The following is an 18065-nucleotide window of genomic DNA, read 5'->3' as shown; positions in this document are numbered from 1 at the left end:
GAGTAAGAGTCAGGGTAGAAAACCCAAGGCCGGGCCCCGTCTTTTCAGTTTTCGTTTCCTTACTTTTCAGTGTTCGTTTATCTTTTATTCCTTCATCAAAAAGGAGCATCAGCAATGTGCAGGAATGTAAGGTACAGGAATAAATAAGACCCAAGCCCTACCCACAGTTCTCAGGTTAGTGGGGGAGACAGACAGGATTCTGATGTGAATCGAGCACTTGTTAGTGCTTTAATATAGGCAGTTGAGCACAGGGAATTCCTTGACTTATTCCAAAGGGTATAGATAATGGGGGAGGCATCTCCGAGTATTGTAGGATGTGCAAGGAGATCCAGGCGGAGGAAACAGCATGCGCAAAGTCACAGAGACAGGAAAGAAAATGTCTCATTTTGAGAACTACAAACCGTCCCCATCAGCTGAAGCACAGGGTCCATGTGGACAAAGTGTGAGCAGTGTGTGTGTGTGTGTGCGTGCGTGTGTGTGTGTTGGTGGGGGGAGGGGAGCAGGGAATGCATTACTGCTGAGTAGGAAATGGGCAGGAAAAGAAATCAGCCAGGAGAAACCGGAGGAATCAGTGCCTGAAAGAACTCATACAATCCACACGCCTGAAGTACTTCGAGAATGTAAGTGTGACCTAGATTATCATTTGCCCCTCTCTCCTACTCATCCCCCACACCCTGCTTAGACACCCCTTCCTCCAGGAGCCTCTCTGACTCCCCAGAATGGACAGCGGCCCCATTACTGCATTGACCTGCTGCAGTGTGGACACCACTGTCCTGCCTGCTTGTCAATCCGCCCTCCCTGCTTGTCAATCCGCCCTCCCTGCTTGTCAATCCACCCTCCCTGTGAGATTGTTGATGGCGGGGGGGCGTGGCCTCATTCCCTCAGCATCTCCAGGGCCAGCATCCTTGGGGGACCTGAGCTGAATCACGCCAAGTCCCCTGGCCGCGGGCGGCAGTCCTCACCTGCCGAGAGGGTGATGGTGCTGAGCTTCACGCGGTACAGGTTGCTGCGGACCCGCCATTGCTGCACCATGGGGTAACCCATGGCCTCATCATACCTGACGTCTCCTGGGGAGGGAAGAAGAAGCTGATGTGAGCCCAGCATTTAGAGGCCTCACCCTACAACCCCACCCTGCAGCCCTGGGCTCTGGGTAAGAGCCACCTCTTCTAAGTGGACAGAGGATCGGCCCTAGAGTACGGGCTCTCTCTGGGGCTGGCAGTTTTATCTGGACTCCACCTCCAGGCCTCTTCCTTCCTGGCCTCTGACCTCAGCCCCAACCCCGCCTTTTCTCTCTGCTCTACAGCTCACATGGCCCCCTTCACCCTACAAGCAAGAATGGGTTTACGGTTCCACTAACTCTGGTGGCGATTTGCCATGGGGTGCTAGATAGCACGGTGCCTCAGTTTCCCCATCTGATACCATGGCTACCTGGGCTGATCTTATTTCACAGGCATATTGTGAGACTCAAATAAATTAATAGCAGTGGAAGTCCTTTGGTAACCTTGAAATGTCCTACGTGTGGAATGGGGACAAGAGAACCACAGCCCCTTCATCACATACGGCCTAAGGCTACTTTTGCACGATGACAGCAGAGTTGAGCAGCTGTGACAGAGACCACGTGCAAAGCCTAACACATTTACTATCTGACGATTTATGTTTGTTCACCCTCTACAGACTGTTTGTTTCCTAACATGGAAACATAAGATGTCCTTTGGTATCTCGTAAAATACCTGTGCGTACACATAAAAGGTTCCCATTTCAAACAAGACCAAGAAACATTGCCTAAACAAAGTTAAAAAAGATTAAAAAAAAAAAAAGCTGTATAATTTCTCAGCGCCTTGAATAAATTAATACGCATTTTAAAGGTACATGAAGATAGCGCACAACATTTTGCAAACTTTTTTGAGCAAGGAGCCCCGTTTTTAGGTTTCACTGGAACTCATGTTCCATAGAATGCATTGTGTGAAACACAAGTGTAGACAAAATATAAACAAAGAAAAAAAAAAAACACAACAAAATGTTAGCAAGTGGTTAACTTAGTGTGGTGGATGTGTGAAAGATCCTTGTTTTCTGATTTATATTCATCTCCGTTTTCTAAATTTTGTACTCTAAGCACTGCAGACTCTTTTTTTATAATCAGGAAAAAATATGTGAAAAAGTAATGCTAGTCACATCAGCAGTTACTATTATTGTTGTGTATCCTCTGCAAATGGCAGGCACATTTTCCGTCCTTTTCTCTTGTCCCCTGGTGAGGAGGCACTTAAAGAGATATTTGATACCAAGATGCAAATGAGAATCTCATTGGAACAAATGATTTCTTCCTGGACATTACCGCAGTATTAAAGTTGTCCATTACTATCAACTTTTTTTCCCCCCCTTAGCCTCAGGAATAATATAATTTCTTAGAGGCTTTCATTTTAAAGTAAAATATTCATGATCCCCAAAGATATGTCCACTGGAGGGAGGTTGTTTTGTTACAAATACGTCCTCTCTGTTTATCTGCTCTGCCTGTCCTTTCCTTCCTCCGCAGACACCAGGGAGAGAAGGAGATAGGGTGGGAGAGGAGGAGAGGGCCGTGTTTTGAGTCAGGGCAAAGAAAACAGTCTGTACAGGAAGACTAGACACCAGCACCCAGGCAGCCTCTGTCCCGTTTATGATTGCTTGCCCTAATTCAGAGCAGGCTTGGAGGGGTCATCCCCAATAGAGGGAGGCAGATATTCTGATGCAGACTGTTGATGAAGCTTATGCCCTTGGTGGAATTGTGTCCCAAAGGAAAACAAAACAAAACAAAACAAAAAAACCCTACTACCTCTTTTGATTATCAAGAAATTTACCAAACCATCTTCTCTGCCCCTCACCCCATCCCTGGGCCTCCCCCATAAGTGATCATCACTCCATCCCTCACTTTCCCCATCCCTGGTCCCTCCTGGATTCCAGCTTGAAATATAAGCCCCTTCAGTGAAATGTCAGCTCCTTGAGGTCAAGGCCATGGTCTATATTATTCCCACTCCTGCAGAGACAAAACAGAGCCTGACATATAGTAGGCTCTCAATAAATACCGATTTACTGACTCACTCACTTCCTTGCATACCATTCCTGACCAAAAACCCATCCCCGGTCCTACTCAATCTCTGACCCCCATCTTACCTGGCTCTATCCTAGATCCCCACCAAAGGATTAGGAGTAAAATGAAGCCCCGGGATTGGGGGGCGGTATTTTTTCTGGTAAGTAAAAAAAAAAAAAAAAAACCTCTTAAAATGTAACAGTTCCTTTATGAGGACACCTCCAAAGATCCCCAAATCAAAACAAATAATCCTAAGAGTTTGTACCACAAATGCAGAACCACAATGTACTGTATCACAAAAGCAGAGCCAGGGTCCTTACATCTTGGGAAAGTCCCCCAAAAGGGCAAGATAGGAACTGGGAGAAGATGAGGCGGAACAGATGGGCATCCCGCAGTGGGACAGAAAATACAAGCCTCAGGAGAGCCTGCAAAAGATGGCTTCTCAGTGGGGGAGAGACGGAGGTTGGGGGCGGGGGGACGGACTGCAGGGTGGAGTGAAAAGGGCAGAAGACCTGGAGCCATGGCACCTGGTTCTAGTCCTGGCGGATTTACTGTGTGATCTTGATCGGTCCCTTCACCTCTCTGAGTCTAGATTCCTCACCTATAACACGAGAGGAATGATACCCACCCCCCTAGGATGGCCCAGTGCCCACATTCAAAAACAGCTTGTGTAACTGAGATGCTGTCAACTGAGAGAGGCTCCTGGTTGGGGTGGGGATGGGGGAGGTCCACTTATTTTATTTTAAAATGACTTAAAAATGAACTGCATGATCTCACTTCTATGTGGAATCGAAAAACATTGGACTCGTAAAAGCAGAGAGTAGGATGGCTGGAGGCCGGGAAAATGAGGAGATGTTGGGTAAAGGGTACAGAGATTCAGTTATGCCGGATGAATGCAGTTTTGGGATCTAGCGTGCAGTCCGGCGACTACAGTTAATAATACTGCACTGTGTACTTGAAGTTTGCTAAGAGAGTAAATCCGGCCTCAGCTCGGGAAGCCCCTAGCTCTGCACGGTCCACAGGAGTCCAAGAAATGGTAGGTAGGTCCCTTTCACATCCCATCCCTCGCGAACACAGAGGCTTGGCAGGGCCCACCTTGGACATGCTGAGAGCTGAGATGGACTGGAGAGCAGGTGTGTGGTCAGGGAGGCTGGGAAGGGGTCCAGCATGTGTGTCTTACCAGTGAGCAGCTGGAGGTCTGGGAGGGGCTCGGAGAGGACCCCCCGGCACTGCTCCTCCACCGGCAGCGGGATCACCGACAGCCCGTCGGCCAGCTGAGGAAAGTCCTTGATGAAGTTGTTCTCCCTGTGGAGAGGAGCAGAGAGGCTGCCAGATGGAGGAAGCGGAGGCTGCAGGTGCTGCTGGGAAGGAGGGCAGGGAGCTCGTAGTCACAGAAGAGACTGACTCGTGAGCCGGTGGACGGCCTTGCTGGGATGCCTCTGGCTCCCTGAATCCCAGCCCTGAGGCCATGGTGCTAAGCACGTGTTCCAGAATCCGGCAGGCTGGGGCTTCAATCCTGGCCCACCACTTACTAGCTGCATGATCTTGAGCAAGTTCCTGGTCCCCTCAGAACCTCAGTTTCTTTTTCTATGAAAGTCAGATCTCAGGGTAGTTTTAAACACTTAACGGGAGAAAGCTGCCAACTGCCTAAGACACAGTCTGATATTCTATAAACTGTCTATTTGGCTGCTAAATGTCCCTTTACATAATGGTGAGCCAGGATGCGAGGGAACTGAGGAGAGCGTGGAGTGCTTGAAGAAAGAGCGGGTGAGACTGAGCTGGAGAAAGGAAGGCTTGAAAGAATGGGTGTTTGCGTGCTAAAGTGGAAGGATCCTAAGAGATCTTTTGGATCAAACTCCTCCTTTTAGAGATGGGGAAACTGAGGCCGGGAGAAGGGGAGCAAATTTCTCACAGACAACCAACGGGTTAGACTCAAAACCAGATCTCCCCACTCCTAGGCTAGTGCTCTTTCTTGCCCTAAATTCTTCAGGTACCTCTGTCGCTTCTCTGCAGGGCCACTCCAGGAAACAGAAGACAAGCCTCGGGGTGCCCTCGGGGCACTGAACCCTGAGCAAAGGTCGTCTTAAGGTGTGGGGGATGAGGTGATAGTGCATTGCAGGGAGGCAGGCTTCAATCTTCCAGACAATAGACCTGCCTAAAAATGGAACAGCCTGCCACTGCGAGGTGGTGAGCTTGCTGTAGCTGGGAGTATGCAAGTAGGAAACTTGATAGCCACTTGGCATGGACGGTATCCAGGGCATTTCTGTATTCAGAGCTGACTTTTGAGGTCCCTTCTTATTCAGAAATCCTCAGAGTTAGACACTAACTACAGTCCGGAGAGGAGGAGGAGCGGGAGGAGGAGGGGGATTGAAGAACAAAGGGAAGGGGATGTTTAGCGCTTCATTTTGCCACCTGGAACGGGCAACCTTGAAATGAAAATCAGAAAGAGGCAAACAAAAATCTGTGATGCCAAAACAGTGCCTTTGAAGCCTGGATCGCGGGCAGTTCAAAAGCAGCCAAACAAGCATTGTGTGGCCTGGGTCACCTTCCTTTCTGTACTCCACGTCCCCATGCACTCCACCCCAGGCACCTTCAAAGCTCACCATCTAGTCATTCATTTAGTGAACACCTTCTCCGTGTCCGACCCCTGCAGAGGTCAGAATCCAGGGGAGGACCCATTGTCTCCATCTTCAACATCACCAGCATCTTCGTCATCATCATCATTGTCATCTTTGACAATTATTGATTGAATCCTTAATTTGCTAGGATCTCGCTAAGCACTTTGCATCCATTTAATCATTTAATCTTCACAGTGACCCACAAGATAGTTATCATTATCTTCATTTTACACAAAAGGAAAAATGAGGTTCAGAGTTAAGAGGTGGTAAATTTGGGATTGGAACCTGGTCTCTCTGACTGCACATCTGGTGAGGTAAGCGGCTGGGCCTTGGACTGTCTGCTGGGCATGCATGTGCACGATGTTGAGTGCATCATGCTATTGTGTGCATCATGGGTGTGCTCATGTTTGTCTGCAGAGCTGTACTTGCTTATGTCTACACGTGTGCCTGTTGTCATGGGTTCCACCTAGGTGTTTGTGGCTGGCCTTTGATTTGTCTGCAAACTTGGACATGTGGATCAGCCATGTGAATAGAAAAAGAGAACCTGCCAGGGGCCATGGAAGTGCCCCCAAGTAGCATGTAACACCCACCAGGAACTAAGGAACTAAGTTTCTTCCTGTCCCCTTCATGAGGTGGCCTCTTGTGATACAGAGCTTCCCTTAGAGATACAATGAGGTGGAGGCTGTCCCCCTGCCCTAGTCATTGAACTAACATGCGCTGAGCACACACTCGGGGTGCAGCCCTGAGCTAGGTACTCAGGATCCAGAGATAGACTGGCTTCTCCCCTTGTCCTTTAGATCTTCCCAGCTGTGTGGGGGAGACAATGGATCAGCCACGCGGAACAGTCAGTAGGGCCAGCTATCAGGGATTTGGATGGGCTGGAGGCTTCTGGCCAAGGGTCCCTTCCCCCCGAGACCCAAGCATTTGTTTTATGAATAGGAGAGGGCAAGACTGAGATGGCTCTGAAGATTGATTTCCTGATCTGCCCACACTGCATCCTGGCTGTGAAACCTGGAGCAAACCACTCAAACCTCAGTTTTCTCATCTGTAAAATGGGGATCCTAAGCGCTCTTCAGCCTGCCTTAGTGAAATCACAATAATAACAATGATGGGAGCTTCCCTGGTGGCTCAGTGGTTGAGAATCTGCCTGCCAATGCAGGGGACACGGGTTCGAACCCTGGTCTGGGAAGATCCCACATGCCGCAGAGCAACTGGGCCCGTGAACCACAACTACTGAGCCTGCGCGTCTGGAGCCCGTGCTCCGCAACAAGAGAGGCCACGATAGTAAGAGGCCTGCACACCGCGATGAAGAGTGGTCCCCGCTTGCCGCAACTAGAGAAAGCCCTAGCACAGAAACGAAGACCCAACACAGCCAAAAATAAATAAATAAATTAATTAATTAAAAAAAAAAAAACAATGATGGCAATAACTGTTTGTTGAGTACCTCCTATGTACCAGGCGATGTTCCAAGTACTTTACATTAGTTCTCACCCAACCATATGAATTAGGTGCCCTTAAGACCCCTAGTTGGGAGGTGGAAAAGCAGAAGCACAAAGCAGTTATGTAACTACTTAAAACCAAACAGCTGGGAAGCGGGAGATCTCAGGTGGTCTGGCCCCAAAGCCCACACGCCACATCACTGCACAGGTGCGGGGCACTGAAGACGCTGCCTGTGACAGTCACAGGCTGTCAAAGCTGGAAGAGCCGTAGCACCCCTGGGTGCACTGAGCCCAGACAGGCTGCAGCCGAAAGAAGGGGTCTGTTACTCGTTGTAATTTGACCACATACAAGGGGCTCTGCTCTCCAGGTGACTTCACGACCCTCACTCCAATGTTGTGAGATGGGCGTGATTACACCCCCTCTTGACTGATGGGGAAATGGAGGCTCTGAGACATGAACTGACTTCCCTGGACTTACACACCAAGTGCATTTTGGGAAGAGGGATCTGAAGGCAAGCTTATCATTTTTCACTTTACCACCCAGGGTCACGACTTCACATCTCTGGCTATGTGTTTATAATCGCAGAGGAGGGGGACAATGACACCCTCGCCAGCCCCACGTTCCTCTCCTCTAATCCTTCTGCCTTCTGTTTAAGCTGGGCTTGACTCTGGGCAAATCTGACCTCAGTCTGACCTCAGGGAGTGGCAGCACAGTGGCGGACCTCAGGAGGGCAGGGGGCCGGCGCACACTCCCCTTCTCGGAGGAAGGTTTTCGCAGGACGCAGGGAGGGTCTCAAGGAAGAGCGTGAGAAGGTGGCAGACAATGGAAGGGGGGGAGTTCACAGGCCAGTGCGGAGAGCGGGGAGGGAGGGAGGCAGGGGTGGAGCAGGGAATGACAAGACAGCTGCAGCAAAGACCAAGGACCAATGATGGTCCCTCAGGACTGGGCCCCTTCGCGGCTGCCTGGGCGATGGCCACAAGTCCTGCATGGCCTCTGCCAGCAGAGGGCGCCCAGGGCCTTTGCATTAGTCAGCTCTCCCGCGAGGCAAAACAGGATGGGAGGAGCAGAGCTGGGAAGGTGCCACTGGGCTGAGGACCTCAGACAGAACCCAGGCAGCAGCTTCAGCATCCACCCACCTGGGGAAGGTGATGGGGAGGATGGCAGGGTGCTGGCTGAAACTCAGTTGGCTCAAAAACAAATCCAGATTCTCAGAGCTCGTGTGTGCGTGGGTGTGCGTGTAGTAAAAACTACCAGGCAACTAACGAATCCTAATAAGAGGAAGATAGGAAGAAGAGTAAGTAATATTTGTTTATTGATCCTATTTGTTGATCATCAGCTATGTTCTAGGTAGTGTGCCAAGATACATGTGAATGTGTATGTCATTTTCACCACGGGAGAATTCTATAACTACTATTATTATTCCCATTTTATAGATGAAGATATGGATACTCAGAAAGGTTAAGGAACTTGTCCAACTGAGGTCCACAGTTAGGAAGTGGTAATGGGGCTGCTAGCTGAGAACCTGGTACTCAGTAAGCACACATTCAATGGATCAATCCAGAGCCCGTGCTCCTGATTGATCACCGGGATAACCTGAGACCAGGCCAGAGAGGGGTGTGCTTCTGAGTCCAGGGATATCACTGTACATGCATATCTGTGTGTGGGGGGGTCTGCATAAGTTGTGTCTCCAACGGCGACAGGGTGACTGTTTCTTTGGACAAACATCTCCCCCCCAAATATCCATGAAAACAGTTCAATCTCAATTGACATTATATGGAAACAATTCACAAGATTTTTAAAATAGCAGATCCTGGGGTTCCGGGGACTCAGGAGAACTCTGGGAGTGGGAGGTCTCTTTCACTCCACAAACGTGTTTTGGGGTCTCCCATGCACACTAGGGGTACGGCAGTGGGAATTCAGAGGAGGTGCCTCGTGGAGAACGTAGGCACTGTGTGAAGGTCTCAAGGCCTCCGCCATCTAGCCCCTGCCTACTCCTTCTGCCTTGTTTCATGAACCACTGCCCCTGCCCGCTGTCCAGCTGCACTGCTTGGCCGTAAGTTCCTCTTATGGGGCACACTCACTTCCTACAAAGGGTCGGCTTAGGATTTGCCCTCTCTCTGGAAAGCTCTTGCCCCCCAGCCCCCTGCAGCAGGCCAACTCCTACTTGTCACTCAGACCACACATTATTCCTCTGCCCTTCAGAAACCTTCCCAAGGTCAGTTCTCCCTCTCATAGCATCTTGCTCTTTTCTTCTAGAAAGAGCTTCATAGTTCCTAACCCAGATGTGCTCTTGGGGACCTTGTTGGATATCTACTCTCCCACTAGACTGTGAGCTCCACGGGGGCCAAGACGATGCCTGTCCCATTTGCTGCCGCCTTCCCCAGGGCCTAGCCCAGTGCCAACTGCATACAAAGTAGGTGCTCAATGAACGTTTGTTGAGGAAGCAAAGGAAGGAAACCCAGAGACAAAAGTAATGTGTGGGGGCTTCCCTGGTGGCGCAGTGGTTGAGAGTCTGCCTGCCAATGCAGGGGACATGGGTTCGAGCCCTGGTCTGGGAAGATCCCACATGCCACGGAGCAACTAGGCCCGTGAGCCACAACTACTGAGCCTGCGCATCTGGAGCTTGTGCTCTGCAACGGGAGAGGCCGTGGCAGTGAGAGGCCTGCGCACCGCGATGAAGAGTGGCCCCCGCTTGCCGCAACTAGAGAAAGCCCTCGCACGGAAACGAAGACCCAACACAGCCAAAAATAAATAAATAAAATTAAAAAAAAAAAAAAAAAAAAAAAAAACCTCTGGGGATTAGTACATGGGCATCTTTAGAGGGTCATTATAAAAAAAAAAAAAAAAAAAAAAAAGTAATGTGTGTATGACCTATGTGGAGTCCTTTCTGATGTTTTGTTACGGGGTACCCAAATGCTTTAGTTTCCAAGGGATATTGGGGATTTTAGTCTAAAATGCCAGCCTTTCCATAAGAAGCTTCAAAACCCTACTTTTTCTTCCTCTAACTTCCTAATATGCAGACACCCTGGCTCCCATGGAGCTCAGATAGGGGCCAGGGCCACAGAGCTAGCAGACACGAGATGGGAAAAAGTGATCTCACTCAGCAGAGGCTGGCCGGAACTCCCACTCTTGGTGAGCACATGAACACACGTGTGCACTCACATCGGGGAGGTGCAGGGGATGGGGTGGGGGGTGAGGAAGGCTAGGAGGAAACAGGAGGACCAGTCCAAACCCCCCCCCCCTTCCAAGAAACCATGTCAATTTTCCCCACTTGGAATAAATCTTTCTTGTCACTTTTCTCTCATGCCTCTTGTTCGTGAGTAAATTCCAGCAGTTACCTTGGGATCTGGTGGTGGAAAGGGCATGGGCTCAGAAATCATACAGATATGGATCCAGATTCTGGCTGTGTGACCTTGAGAGGTCACTTACATTTTATTCAGCCTTCCTAATGTCATCTGTAAAATGGGAGTAATGAGTCTAACTTCAAGGGGTGAGGAGGAGGATCCATACAGAGTTAGCTTTTTTTTTTTTTTTGGCTACACCACGCGGCTTGCGGGATCTTAGCTCCCCGACCAGGTACTGAACACGGGCCCTCAGCAGTGAAGTGCGGAGTTGCAACCGCTGGACCACCAGGGAACTGCCCCCGAGTTATCTTTAATGCTAGTCCCTTTTCCTGAACCCCATACCAGATTCTGGATTCCTTTGAGAGCCTCAGAGAGCCCAGCCCGGGGCCTGCTACAGCACAAGCCCCCCAAGAATCTGTTCAATTGTGTACAGAGTAGGGGCAGGCTTCTTCACCCCCCATGTCCCCTGCACACGACCTCCAAGTGACCTAAACCTAGGGAGCCTTTCCCCGGAGCAAGTACCTTGCGTAGCTGCCCTGTCATCAGCCATGGTGACAGGAATGACAAGCCAGGGAAGCTGGGCTCCTCGGCCATCCTGGCTCCCCCCCCACCCTTCCCAAGGTTCTCCCTCCCGCCTGTCCCCATTTAAGAATAGGTGAGTGAGTGTTTTGGATACACTAGTACACAGCCACCAGCATGCAAGAGCCGATCACCCCTCAGTTCTGGGGAAATTAGCATTTAAATTGAGGTATTTCAGAGAAGTAAATCATCCCAGAGCCAGCCAGCACTGTCTGTAGCCTTTCCTTAGTCAAGGGAAGACTAGGAGTCTTGGCCTGCATGCTGTTGAGTCCGCAGGGAGGGGGCCGCTCTCCCTGGCTCTCCCTAGGCTGCCCGCAGCCTCGTGAAAGGGTGCCATGAAGAGCCCAGTACCAATGAGGACACCTCCCCTGGTCTGAACCATGACCCATCCTTCGCCTCCAGCTAAACTAAGTCTTTCTGCCAAGTGAGAGGCAACTTTGACTGAGATGTGGTTTCCTCTGTGATCAAGGAGTTGGGTCCCTGTCCTCATCTTGACTCTGTCAGTGCCTTTCTGGGTGGTTTGGGAAAGCCACTCCCTACCTCTGGAACTGGGAGGGGTGGGCGGCTGGTACAAAATATTTGTTTCTCTGAACCCCAGACTGAGACTCATTGGGCTGGATTTTGTAGCCGTTCTGTAGGTGCTGGATGGAGTCATAGGGTCTCGTGGTGAGTAATCTGATACTCACGCTTGCCCACGCCCGCCCCAAGCTCTGCCCTTCTTGGGTACAGTTAGAAACTCTGTTCTCATGTGATTTGCTTCTTAATTAGGAGTCTTCATGCAAGTTTTTTGTTCAAGCACCCTGAATTTAGTCATTCTTTCATTCAACCCTTCATTCATTCATTCAACAGATTTTCACTACTGTGTCCCAGGCATTGGGAAAACAATAAGATAGACATTCCTCATCCTCAAGGTGCTTACAGCCTAGTGTAAGACATGTTATAAATTGTGTGAAAATGTGTGCAAGGTGAATGATGGTGCTGAAAATGTTAAAATGAAGCCTTTTTCATTCCCTGTAAGTCATATTGGTCTAAATCAAAGGCATTTGTCCTTAGATAGAAGAGCACATACCTTCTAGAAAAGAAAGGGAGCCATTACTCAGCTTTGGGCTAGATCTCAAAGCTGACTTTGTAGTGTCTTGAGCTAGACAATAGTTTTGAAAGCCAACCTGTGCTGGGAGTGAAGGTCCCTTATATATCAAAGGCAGGCCTGGCCAACCCAGATCATAATATCTTATTTTAATGTACAGTTGGTACAGGCTATGACCTCAGGGGAGTTCCCACAGGACAGAAAAAGGAAGGTGAAAACCCTTTTTTTTTCTGCCACTAGTTCTGGGAGGAATTGCCCAGGAGAGAAGACCAAGAGGCCAAGAGTTCAGGCTTGAGAGTCACCAGCCCTCTTTCTGGGCTTCTTGGAAGTCAACATCCCCTCCCTACTCACCCCAGCCTTGAGGGCGGTACCAACAAATGTTTAAATACCAACAAGGGTTTGGGGAAAATCCAAGGGGGATGGGGGTGAGCAGGAACAAGGGGCTTTGCTCCCCTAGATCAGGGTATAATCTGGGGGGGGATTGTGAGCCCCTTTCTCTGAAAAGCCAACAGAAGGTCCCATGAGAGGGTATCAGTAGGTGAGCAAGAGGCCAGCAGAAGTCAGCCCCCCAAGTCCTGCACCCGCAGGGTAGAGAGAATAAAGATGACAAGACTTCTTGGCATAAGACTCCTGCTCCCAAGGAAGCAGGGATGGGGAAGGAGGCCTGAGATTAGAACAAGGGTCCCATAGAGAGTGGGGACTTTGTGACTGTGGACTTGGCAGTGGATTCCAATATGTAGCCCCTCTCAAAAGAAATGCCCAAGACCATCCATATCACAATGGAAGCCAGTGCAAGGGCTGAGAGCCAAGCTCAAACAGGAAATCACATAGTGAACGCCAGCAAGGATCCAGTAGACCACAGTTTTACCAGCCCCCGTCTGCACCCTGAGGCCAAGCGCAGGTCGGGGAGACTGCCTGGTAAGGGAAAGACAGGGCTGGCTGTTGAGGAGTTCACCTTTGAACAGACTAAACAGTTACCCTAAAGAGTATGTTCTGTACCCTTAACTGGCAAGTCGAACTACTTTTTTTGCTGTCAGTGGAATGAAAACTTGAGGGAAAGATTATATTGGCTGTAGAAAATTAAGAAGACTACAGCGTTTTGCATAACTGAGTTGCAGTGAAAAAAATGTTTGAACCTTTAACTATTTAAAGACGTGGTTATAGGGCTTCCCTGGTGGCGCAGTGGTTGAGAGTCTGCCTGCCAATGCAGGGGACACGGGTTCGAGCCCTGGTCTGGGAAGATCCCACATGCCGAGGAGCAACTGAGCCCGTGAGCCACAACTACTGAGCCTGCGCGTCTGGAGCCTGTGCTCCGCAACAAGAGAGGCCACGACAGTGAGAGGCCCGCGCACCGCGATGAAGAGTGGCCCCCGCTCGCCGCAACTAGAGAAAGTCCGCGCACAGAAACGAACACCCAACACAGCCAAAAATAAAAAAAAAAAAAAGAATCAGATTTATATTAATAAAATAAAAATAAAAAATAAAGACACGGTTATAGGTTAATGTGGCAGTTTAAGATTCATAGAGGAGGTTCAGAGACCCAGGGAGGGGCACTTAACACAGACTGGGGAGGTCGGGAGGGCTCCCTGGAGGAGGTGAGTCTTGACCAATTGGGAGGGGTTACCCAGGGAGAGAGTGAGGAAGGGAGGTGTGGGTGAGGTCCAGGCAGAAGTAATAGCATGTGCCAAGTCCAAAGGTAGGTGTGTGTGTGTGTGTGTGTGTGTGTGTGTGTGTGTGTCTGCTAAATGATGCTAAGGAATGTGCGCTTTATTCTGAGGGCAAGGAGACCCATTATAGGTTTTAAGCAAGACAGTGATGCCATCTGATTGGAGCTTTAGAAAGAAGGCCTGGATGCAGGGTGGAGGATGGGCTGGGAAAGGAACAAGGCTGGGGTGAGGGAGACCAGGTACGAGGTTTTGCAGCAACCCAGCCAAGACATCATGGAGTAGCTGGATGGCAGAATATAGGTGAGAGGCACAGGTCTGAGAGAGACTCAGGAGGTAGAACCTGTTGGCCTCCATCATAACTGCATGTGGTGGGTAGTAGAAGAAGAGTCATGGGATAAGTTGGGTAGTGCTGTCAGGGATGGCTGTTCTCTGCATGTCTGTCTCCATCCCAGGCCCTGTAGGTCTCGGTTGTAGGGATCTATTCGGCTGATTCCCCTAGGATTCCAGGATCTGGTACAGATGCAGCACATAACAGCTGTCTGTTCTGGTTTAAGCCATCATCCCCTCTCCCAGGGCCTATGGCAACAGCCGGTTAACTGCGCTCTCTGCATCCGGCCTTGCCCCTCCGACTTGCTTACCATCCTGCGGCCAGAGTGATTTTCTAGAAGGACAGTCCTAACTCAAAGATATCATTGGCTCTGTGTATTGGTGTTCTGTTACTGCCATAACAAATCACTACAACCTTAGTGCCTCAGAACGACATAAACTTATTATCTTATAGCTCTGTAAGTCAGATGTCTGACATGGGTTTCTGGGCTAAAGCCAAGGTGTCAGGCGGGTTGCACACCGTCTGGAGGCTCTAGATGAGAATCCATCTCCTTGCCTTTTTCAGCTTTCTGAGGCTGCCCACGTTCCTTGGCTCCATCTTCAAAGCTAGCCAAGACAAGTCAAATCCTTCTGGAATCACATGGCTCTGAGCTCCTCTCTTGCCTCCCTCTTCCACTTTAAGGACGCTTGGGATTACACTGGGCCCACCTGGATAATCCAGGATAATCTCTTTGTTTCAAGATCAACTATGGGCAACCTCATTTCTACCTGCACCCTTAATCTCCCTTTTCCATGTAAGATAATTTATTCCACGGATTAAAATGTGGACATATTGGGGGCTGTTATTCTGCCTACCACACTCCAGTTTTGTGGGGGTTTTTTCCAGGATTATGTCAATGCTTCTCCCTTCATTTGTGGGTTCGATGTCCCTTCCCTGAGTTTCCACAGTACCCTATCCTAACATTTTCACACTGGACTTGTGGTCCTGGTCACTCACTGTCTCTTTCACTGGACCAAGGGCACTGCAGGACAAGGACCATGTCTGTCTTATTCACTTTTATGCATCCAGCCCTGACACAGTGGCTGAAGCACACTAGGGGCTTAATAAGTGCTTATTCAGTGAATGAACGAATGCCTCCTAGCTGAATGGAAATGGGGGGGAGGGTGAACAATGCATTCAGCTGTGGGACTGCAATCTCCCTCCTGTGAGGCCTGGATCATTGCCTCACTCATCGCTGCCTCCCTACCCATCTTGCCCTTTCTTCCCTAGATAGCTAGTATCAAAATAGCAGGATCATTTGTAAAGCTAATAACTATTGATTGCTTACAATGTGCTAGACATTATTCTAAGGGCTTTGCACATATCTCATTTCATACTCACAACAATCCTGAAAGGTAAGAACCCTTATTCTAATTTTTATTTTTATTTTTTTTTAAGGAGAGAACAGAGGTACAAAGAGGTTAATTAAGTTCACAGAGCTAGTAAGCTGGACGTTGAACAGTCTAACTCTGTGTTCTTAAAAACTATGCAAAAAGATGCCAGGGATGTTTTGTTTTCCCCCTAAATGAAATGCTGAGAAATGAAGGTTGAGTCACTGAAAATACCAGTGCTGGTTGAATGTCCCAGATGGATCCCCACATTAATAACAGTAACTGCCCTTTATTGAATGCATACCATGTGTTAGATGCTCTGGAGGATTTGTTTCTAACCTTCTCATTACAGACTGAATGTCTGTGTTCCCTCCAAATTCATACATTGAAACTTAACCCCCAATGTGATGGTATTTGACGGTGGGGCCTTTAGGAGGTAATTAGGTCATGAGGGTGGATCCCTGATGAATGAGATTAGCACCCTTATAAAAGAGGCCCCAGAGAGCTACTTGTCCCTTCTGCCATGTGAGGACATGGGGAGAAAGTGCCATCTATAAGCCAGGAAGTGAGCTTTCACCAGACACTGAATCTGTCAGTGCCTTGATCTTGGACTACCCAGCCTCCAGAATAGTGAGAAATAAATGTTTGCTGTTTAAGCCACCCGGTCTACAGTATTTTGTTATAGCAGCCTGAACAAACTAAAACACTTCTCAACAATTTTGCAAAGTAGGCATTATTACCTCGATGATGAACGTGAGAAAACTGGGGTGCAGAGAGGTGAGGTCATTTTCCTAGGGTCACATACAATTGAATCAAGGCTGTCAGCTCCACCCCTCTACCCGCCTCTCTGACCATGCTCACACCTGTCTTTCTCTCTCCTGCCCTACCCTCATTCATACAGAGGTGTGTATTCACACACACACACACACTGAATTTGAAGCCTGGGTTACACATTGCACAAGCCTTCCCTCTCTAAACGCAAAACCGCTTCCACCGGTGGCACCAAACTCACTTTAGCATTCCAGGCATGGCTGTTACTAACTCCTGCCCTGGTAACTGTGATCCCTGAAATTGAAAGAAATTGCAGGCTAGAGAAACATTATCTTCTCCTCAGCTGCTTCGCCCTCCATCTCCTCGCCTGTGTGTCAGCGCCGGGATTCCTCATCCTGTCATAACACGGGGAACAAGCTGAGTTGCTGTCACTAGGTCCTCCGGAGCGTCTTCCCGAACGGTCCCTCCAGTTCTCAAGAGAAGGAATCCAAGGCCCTGACAGCCGGGCATAAAACTTTAGAGCTGGGGCGGGGGGGAAAGTTCGACATCACTAGGTCCAACCTCTGCATTTTTCCAACCAAGTGCTATCATTATCTCTTTTTTTTCAGACGCTATAAATGAGATTTGAAGAGGAAAATTAGCCTTGCCCCAAATACAGCCCAGATGCAGCCGGATGAGATCCAAGCCTAAAACCTGCCCCCTCCCACAGATCTGCAGGGTGTGAGTGCAGAATCCCCTGGTCCGAGGTGGCAGCTGCCCCGCTCAGGGAGGGGCACCACTCAGCCTAGATCTCTCTCTCCACGCCCTGAGCTACGGGTTCCAGTGTACCTCCCTCCCTGAGAGGTCTAGCTGCTAATTCTATCACAGTCAAGGGCAGAAGCCAATATCCCTGAACCTTTAAAGATATTTCAAGTCCAATTAGGATCTTCATATTCTGGTGTTCAGGGCCCCTCCACCCCACACCATTATTCATGTCTGTCTCAAGGATCTAGCAGAACAGCAGACGTAGAGCAGGGGCACAAAAGCACTTGCCAAATGATTCCAAGGGCTGAGGCACTGACTCTCCCTGAATCCTAGCGTGTGTTCTCACCGTTCCTCATGTGTGTTCAATCCTGCGCTGGAGGAGACCAGTTCTGTGAAGCTGTGCCATCAACTTGCTGTGTGGCCTTTAGCAAGTCGCTTCCCATCTCTGGGGACCCTTTCAGCCCTGGGTCCATTTCCTTGACTAACATGGATGTCCCTAAATGGCTCTAGAGGGCTAAGAGGAAGTTCCCAAGAGGGGGAGCCCTGTTCCCATGGACACTGTATGTCTTCTTTCTTACCTTTTCCGAAGCAGTCTTTGCAGCCAGACACACCTGGATCTGCATCCTGGTTCCACCTCCCATCCCCTGTGTGGCTCTGGTTGGACAGAACATTGCATTTTTCTGGGCCTCTGTTTGTTCATCAGAAAAATGGGAATAACAGTCATCCCTGCCTCACATACTTGCTGTAAAGATTAAGAGAGTCCATAATATGAATAGCTTAGCAGAAGGCCAGGGACTAGAAGCTCTCAATAAATGGTAGCTACCGCTGCTGTAGAGAACACTGTGCCAGCAGTTTAATTTAACATTCTCAAAAAGCCTATCCTGGTGACGAATAAGAAAGATGCAGATTTTAGAGCTGGAACAGACCTCAAATTCTTTTGTTTTACTCCTTTCCACACAGCATACACAGCTTGTCCAAGTCACATGACAGAGCTATAATAAGCACCCAGGGACAGGTGGCCACTGATTTGGAATTCTTTTCTTTATAACATGG

The 18065-nt window shown here is 49.2% G+C and overlaps 1 protein-coding gene across 5 annotated transcripts in view; it reads right to left on the bottom strand.

The window, feature by feature from the left end:
* Window positions 1-18065, bottom strand: part of ASTN2 (astrotactin 2) — a 909948-nt gene that overhangs the window by 243911 nt on the left and 647972 nt on the right. For all 5 annotated transcript variants that reach the window (XM_061200030.1, XM_061200026.1, XM_061200028.1 and 2 more), the window contains exons 14-15: window positions 4245-4369; window positions 963-1067 (exon numbers count right to left, since the gene is read on the bottom strand). In XM_061200030.1, the coding sequence (XP_061056013.1) occupies window positions 963-1067; window positions 4245-4369 (230 nt within the window). The remainder of the gene's footprint in view (window positions 1-962; window positions 1068-4244; window positions 4370-18065) is intronic.

The sequence above is a fragment of the Eubalaena glacialis genome, chromosome 9 (assembly GCF_028564815.1).
Source record: "Eubalaena glacialis isolate mEubGla1 chromosome 9, mEubGla1.1.hap2.+ XY, whole genome shotgun sequence".
Classification (NCBI taxonomy): Eukaryota; Metazoa; Chordata; class Mammalia; order Artiodactyla; family Balaenidae; genus Eubalaena; species Eubalaena glacialis.
The sequence above is the reverse complement of the archived record's forward strand: the minus strand, read 5'-3'. Positions and strand labels throughout refer to the sequence as shown.